The sequence below is a fragment of the Otolemur garnettii genome, unplaced genomic scaffold, assembly GCF_000181295.1.
Source record: "Otolemur garnettii isolate 467f Iridium unplaced genomic scaffold, OtoGar3 scaffold00032, whole genome shotgun sequence".
NCBI lineage: Eukaryota > Metazoa > Chordata > Mammalia > Primates > Galagidae > Otolemur > Otolemur garnettii.
The window spans coordinates 8,376,923-8,384,095 of record NW_003852427.1 but is presented as its reverse complement, the minus strand read 5'-3'; the positions used below and the strand labels follow the sequence as shown (position 1 = coordinate 8,384,095).

Below are 7,173 nucleotides of genomic sequence, written 5' to 3'. Positions count from 1 at the left end.
ATTTCTTTCTTGCAATTGGTCAGATTAAAGTGATTGTTGATATCATGTTTTGCTTTTTTTTTTTTTAGTTAGAGTCTCACTTTGTCACCCTTGGTAGAGTGCTGTGGTATCATAGCTCACAGCAACCTCAATCTCTTGGGCTCAAGTGATCCTTCTGCCTCAGTTTTTCATTTTTAGTAGAGATGGGGTCTCGCTTTTAGTCAGGCTGGTCTTGAAAGTGTAAGCTCAAGCGATCCACGTGCCTCAGCCTTCCAGATGCGAGGATTAGAGGCATGAGCCACCGCCCTGGCCATGTTTTGTGTTTTGTATGTCTTGACTTTCATACCTTTTTTTGTTTTTGGGGGGTGTTTTTGCTTTGCTGCCTGGGGTTGAGTACAGTGGAGTCCTCATAGCTTACTATAACCTCACACTCCTGGACTCAAGCAGTCCTCCCACCTCAACCTCTCAAGTAGCTGGGACTAGCAGCGCGCCACAGCCGCTGGCTAACTTTTCTATTTTTTGTAGAGACGAGATCTCGCCCATGCTTGGGCTGGTCTCCAATTCCTGACCTCAAGCAATCCTCCCGCCTCGGCCTCCCAGAACGCTTGGATTATGGGCGTGAGCCACCAAGCCCAGCCTGTATCCTTTTTTTTTTTTTTTTTAAAGAGAACCCTTACAGACGCTTCAAAACCTGGAGGCACTCCACCTGGCACTCATTATGCGGGGATGTGAGGGTGAAAAACCTGCACATCAGCCATGGCAGACGCGGTAGGAGGGATGCTGAGATGCAAGGATGTAACCGTACCACGCACAGATGGGTCGGGTATTTGCCAGGTGGGTTCAAAGCCTCCAGACAATGACAAACTCTCCAACCAATGAGCACGTTTCCACACACCGATCCGGCCGGCAAGGGGCGGGACTCCCTCCTGCCAGTCTCGGGGTTCTGAGTCCCCGCGGAGAGACTGCGTCGGGCCTGGAGTGGGCGTGGCTTACGTGTCCGCAAGCTCTCCAGGCAGGCCTGGCGGGGTGCTGGGTTGCCATGACGACCGTGGCTGGGTCATCACAGACTCGGTTGGCGACTCCGGTGCGTCGAAGGCCGTGTACCTGTCGGGAGATCGTCCTGGTGGCTCAGTTTCCCAGTAATACGTGGGTGCAGTAGGGATAACAGTCCCTTGTCCTTTTTTCGCCCGGACGCCTGGCAGGCTGCGCTGCGCCGCTAGCTGACTCGGGCCTGTGAGCGCGCCCCCTGGCCGGCTCCGGGGTGGGGAAGGGGCTTCGCAGCTCCCCGGAAAGGCTTCGCTCCCCCCGGGGGGTGTTCATTTTGTATCAGTGTGTTGACTTGCTGCCACTTAGAGGCACTTTCAAAAGGGACGGGGTGGGAGAACTCTGTTTGGAGGAGGCTCTGGGCTTGCTGATCCGCGCGGCAGTTTGTCGCAAGGCTGCTGGGGAACTGCCCAAGCCCGCGGTAACTGGGCTTCGTCTTCCTTGCAGAGCCATGGGCAGCAAGAAGAAGGAAATTGCCCTGCAGGTAAGCCTCAAGGGGCGCTAGCTTCCAGCACTTGATTGGGGTTGGAGGGCGGGGGTTGGGGGGGGGCGAGCGTGCTGTACAAAAGTGTCATTCTGTTTGCTAGCAGGATGTGACAGTGTTCTCGAATTTGAATGTTGTACCCTTTCTTCTTAAAGGGAAAAAACTTATCTCTGGTCCCCATTGATGACAGATGTTTTTTGTGTGTGTGTGCTCTTAAATACCGTATACACTCAAAAATGAGTAGAAGTTCTTTATACTTGTAGTGTTTATGCAACCATACCACCGTAAAACCCAAACATTCAATAAATAAAGCTAAAAAATCAAGAAAAGAATTAACATAATTTGACGTGGCTATTACGTTTTTTGTTGAAACGCCGTTGTATCTTGCTCAACGCATGTAATAGTAGGTTCTTTTGAGTTTGGAGATGCGTCTGTAACTGTGTGCTCTGTGGAGACCCACTTTTCCCACCACTGTTCAAACACTCACTTGTTAAATATGTCTTGAGATATATGCCGAGCATTTGTGATATATTAAGGGAATGCCTTACTCATCTGCACCCTGGACAAGTGAATCCGTAAGCTAGCGTCTGCTCTTTTCTTGTTGGTCCCCAACAGTGAGAAGTAGTTGATTCCAAAGGGATGGTAAAAACCTGCAGGCATGAACCCTGGAAAGGGGAGAGAGGGCTTTATCATACTGAGGTCATCTACATGGTCGGTAATACAAGAACATTTCAGAACTTTAGCAGGTTTTATATTCAACTAAATCCAATAGTATACATGCTCAGGCTACACACCCCACCCCAGAGAGTAGAGTTTCAGAGCTTTTGAGACATCTGATTTCAGTCTTACAGTTCTCAGTGGGACCAGCAAATGAATTTCACAAGCTGGTGATTTTAAGAGGAAAAGGTTAAGCAGCATTAGTCTAAGGGTAGCCGGTGCTGAGTGAGGGAGGGCTTTGGCTTGGAAGTGAGACAACCTGGGTTAGTTCTTGTGTCTTCTCTTAGCCAACTCTGTGACTTTGAACATGATATAACCTCTCTGGGCTACATACAGCTTGCCCCTCTAAATGAGGCTGTTGTGTGAACTATCCCTAAGGGCCTTCCAGCCTGGATCTTCTAGGACCCTAGAGTTAGGAAACATTTTGTATGTGAATATTCTATGTGTAGTAAATCCCAAGCTCCTGATGCTACCACTTATTGCTGTGTGAATCATTTCTGCAACCTCTCTGGGCCTTTATGTAAATAAGAGGGAGAGTATGACTTGGTGTTGGTATCTCAGTGGTTAGGGCACTGGCCACATACACGGGGCTGGAGGGTTTAAACCCAGCCCAGGCCTGCTAAACCACAATGAAAACTACAACAACCCAAAAAAGCTGGGCATTGTGGCAGGTGCCTGTAATCGCAGCTACTTGGAAGGCTGAAGCAAGAGAATTGCTTAAGCCCAAGAGTTTGAGGTTGCTGTGTTGCACTCTACTGAGGGCAACATAGTGATACTCTGTCTCAAAAAAAAAAAAAAAAAAAAGTGATAGTACATAACCTGCAGAGTTGTGGTGATGAGACTCTCTTGGACATTTCCTAGCTGGTCTGAATGCGGTCTGTAGTGCCTCTAATATTACTGCTTCACGTGATGAACATTTCGTGTGTGTATGCTGCATATCCCCTTTGGGGAGAACAGCAGCTGTTAGCAATATTTTTTTGTTTGTATTCCTCAGATCTCTGAGTACAATGCAGTAAGTACTCAAACGCCCCCTTTTGCTCAGGGCCGAGGGATATTGGCCTCCTTTCTCTGCTACACTAAGGCATCTGCATGTCACCTCTCTGTAAGGTACCTAGGATCTGCCAACCCAGGAACCCTGTTCTTTCTCTAAGAAGGTTATTTGGGGTTCCTTTTGTGATTGAGACAGAAAGAAATCATGGAACATTAAGTGACAATCTGATCTAAAGATGCCACACGTTCTTCATTCATTCCCTACCAAATGTAGGACTTAGTGAAGTCTGGATATTTCCCATATGTTTCTGCTCCTGCCCTGCTCTGAGGGGTGAGAATCTTCAACTATCCAGAGTCCTGACCCCACAGCTCATGCCCTGACAGGGTTCAGGGGCAGAGAGTTGCTAGTGATTTACAGCTGGGCCTCTGGGGACTGGGGCTTCTGAACTCTTTGATCACTTTTTCTCAGCACTGTACTTGTAGGCCCAGGATAGTATCAGTCCAACTCTCTAACCTCATTTAAAGTACCAGGACTTTTCTTGGTTTTCTCTTTTTCCCTTTTTTCTTCTTTTTCTCCTTCTCCCTCCTTCCTTCTTATTTCTTCTCCCCCCATTTTCCTCCTGCTGCTTCTTTTTATAGAAACAAAAAAGAGAGGCGTATACTTCCTATAAAGTGGGGCCTTTAATAGAGGATTTGCAGATGTTATGTGTTTCCTGCCCTTATTGCAGATAATGCAGCCTGCCTTTTTAAAGGGACACAGACCTTAGAATACCCATATTAAGAACAAATGGTGTGGCCAGGTTTGGTGGCTCATGCCTGTATTCCCAGCACTCTTGGAGGTTGAGGGGGGTGAATTGCTTGAGCTCAGGGGTTTGAGATCAGCCTGAGCAAAAGTGAGACCCTGTTTCCACTAAAAATAGAAAAACCAGCTGCACATTTGGGCAGATACTTGTAATCCCATCTGTTTGGGAGGCTGAGGCAAGAGAATCCCTCGAGCTCAAGAGTTTGAGGTTGCTGTGAGCTATGACTCCAAGGCACTCTACCCAGGGCAACAGAGTGAGACTCTCTCAAAAAAGAAAAAAAAAAGAACAAGTGGTGTTTTTCATGGTCTTTTAATTTATATAGTTTCAAAGTAGCTTCCCACAAAAACTAAATAATTACAGAGGAAAAGTGGAGGAGCTTGACAGACTCCTTAATCCATTCATTGATCAAAGTGAACATCATTATCACAATATGGGCAGTGAATGGGTAGGTGGTCATTGCCTATCACTTGCTGGAATGTAACATTCCAACCAATCCAACTGATTTCATCAATCCAAAGATGCACAATCTGACTCTAATTAGGAGGAAACATCGGGCATGCCCCTGCCGAGGGACTGAGGGACAGTCTACAAAGTGCCCGACATGTGGTCTTTAAAAGTGTCAAGGTTATAAAAATAAAAGAAAGACTGAAGAACTATTCTGGACTAAAGATATTCACAAAGAGCCTTGGCAAATAAATCTAGCACCTGATTATGATTAGCTCCTTTGCTGTTCAGGGCATTATTGGGACAACTGGTAAAGCTTGAATGTTGTCTAAGGATTAAATGGTAATAATATTATCAGTGTCTCTTCCCCCCGATTTTGATGATTGTATTGTAGTTATGTAGAATACTGTATATGTATTTCTCCTTGTATTTCATATCTAATGAAACCAGAACTCTTTGTAGATAAGGAAACAAAGGAAAAGAATGGCAATAAATTCAACTCAACTATTTCTGATATTGAGCGAAAATATAATACTGTTTATGTACATAAAGAACACAAAAAATTGTTTGTAGACAAATAATATATAAAATTATTTTTTAGATACCTGAGAATAGTACACATCATTCTTAAGATAGTGGCTTTTCATGGGGAGGGAAGCAGGAAGAGATGAAAGGAGAAGGGAGGACTGGAGAGAGGGGACAACTTGAACTGTATTTGTAAGTATTTCAGAGAAGAGGGGAGAAATCTAGAGCAGCAGTTCTCAGAACTGTGGGTTGTGACCCACAGGAACTGTATTAAAGGGCCATGGCATTAGGAAAGTGGAGAACCACTGATCTAGAGCAAATAGTTGAAATTGTTTCTCCATCTGTGCCCTCAGTAACATAGCCTCTGGTCCTCTTTGGCTTCAGGTCAACATCAGTACCCAGGAACTTTGGGAGGAAATGCTCAGTACCAAAGGACTAACTGGTAATTTAAAATAAAATAATGTTTTAGATCTATTCTTGGCAAGATTGTTAAATGATGTGCTGAAGTATGAAGAGAAGGGCTTCAGTGAGCCCTATTTTCCTGTTACCTTGAGCCTCATAAACAACCAGGTGATCGATTTCTGTGTGTGTGTGTGTGTGTGTGTGTGTGTGTGTGTGTGTACTTGAACTTCAGTAAATTCAGTTCAGGAAATGACTCAGTACTGTTCTGGAGTTGATTGCATACACAGGTTTTTTGGTATTAAGGAATAGGACCTCTTCCAATTACCTGAAGCTCCTAAGGGGAATATATTAGAAGGGATATGGGAATCTCTTGGAACTTGAAGAATGAAGGAGAGCCAGGCATCACAAGAGCTTGGAACCTGGGACCGCAGTCATTAGGAAACAGCACAGCCACTGTCCACAGGCCTCCTTATCCCTATCCTCCGTCTATCAATCATCTGTTGTTGCATACCAATTTATCCCAAAACTTAGTGGTTTAAAACCACTTATCCCAGTTTCTGTGGGTCACAAATCCAGGTAAAGCTTAGCTGGCTGCCTCTGGCTCAGGGTCTCTCACCAAGATACAGTTAAGGGGTCAGACAGGGAATCTCAAGGCTCAACTAGGAGCAGATTTGCTTCCAAGCTCATTTGTGTGGCTGTTGGCACATCTTAGAAAACTCATGTCCAAGTTCACTCATGAGGCTGTTGGCAGGGTTGAAGTTCTCACTGGCTATTGACCAGAGACTTCAATGTCTTACCCTCAGTTTCTTCATCAGGTTGCTCACAGCTTGGTAACTTGCTTCTTCCAGAGCAGGGCTTGGAGAAAGAATGCAAGATGGAAGTCATAGCCTTTCATGAACCTGATCTTGAAAGTGACATCTCATTGCTTTTGCCATATTCTACTCATTAGAAACTGGTCACTGGGTCTAGGCCAGGCGTCCTCAAACTACAGCCTGCGGGTCACATGTGGCCCGCCGAGGACATTTATCCAGCCCACTGGGTGTTTTTGCCACCACTGCCTGTCCTGCTTAGCAGCTGACTCATCCCAGGGCCCACAGTCCGGCCTTCCAACAGTCTGAGGGAGAGTGAGCTGGCCCTGGTCTAGGCTATACTCAAAGGCAGGGGATTACACAAGGGCATGAGTACCAGGAGGTGGGGATCACTGCAGCCATCTTAGAGGCTGCCTACCACCCCTTCTCCCCCATTATTCCTTTCTCTTTCTCATTCACCTTTGATAATTCTGGGCTCAGTTCTTCTCTCTACGGATACACCTGCTCAGTCTGCTTGTGATCACTCTTATACCTCCCCCTTTCTACCCCCTCCAATAACCTCAGCATTCAAGTCCCATCTCCCTCTGTCATGACTCAATTTGTCTGTCCAGTCCCTTTACTTATTGTTTCCTGAGGTGTGTACTAAGCTCTAACTTGTTTCCTGAACAGGTCACAAGTTTTCCACTTCTTCACTTTATTCATGTCATTCCCACTACCTGGAGTTTCAGGGCCCCAGCACCACCTGTTGAAATCTTTCTCATTCCCAGGCCTAGCTCAAAAGTAGCCTTTCTGGGTCAAATCTTTCCTGAACCTCTGTATGGTCACTTCTTCCTGGGAACCCCTGGGGTACTTGAGGTGAGACCGTCTCAACCCCCCTAGCACACACCCAGCTTGGTGTAGCCTCGATGGGGAAAGTCCAGGGGTTCCCACTCAGAGTTTAAACTAAGCCTTGACTTCTTTCCTTTGGAGTTGGAAC

The 7,173-nt window shown here is 46.1% G+C and overlaps 1 protein-coding gene across 1 annotated transcript in view; it reads left to right on the top strand.

The window, feature by feature from the left end:
• The first annotated feature begins 1,080 nt into the window (after positions 1 to 1,080).
• The window catches only part of NME9 (NME/NM23 family member 9), a 25,202-nt gene continuing 19,109 nt past the window's right edge, over positions 1,081 to 7,173 (top strand). The window contains exons 1-3 of the mRNA XM_003789508.2: positions 1,081 to 1,125; positions 1,471 to 1,507; positions 5,371 to 5,428. Of these exons, the coding sequence (XP_003789556.1) occupies positions 1,475 to 1,507; positions 5,371 to 5,428 (91 nt within the window). The 5' untranslated portion in view covers positions 1,081 to 1,125; positions 1,471 to 1,474. The remainder of the gene's footprint in view (positions 1,126 to 1,470; positions 1,508 to 5,370; positions 5,429 to 7,173) is intronic.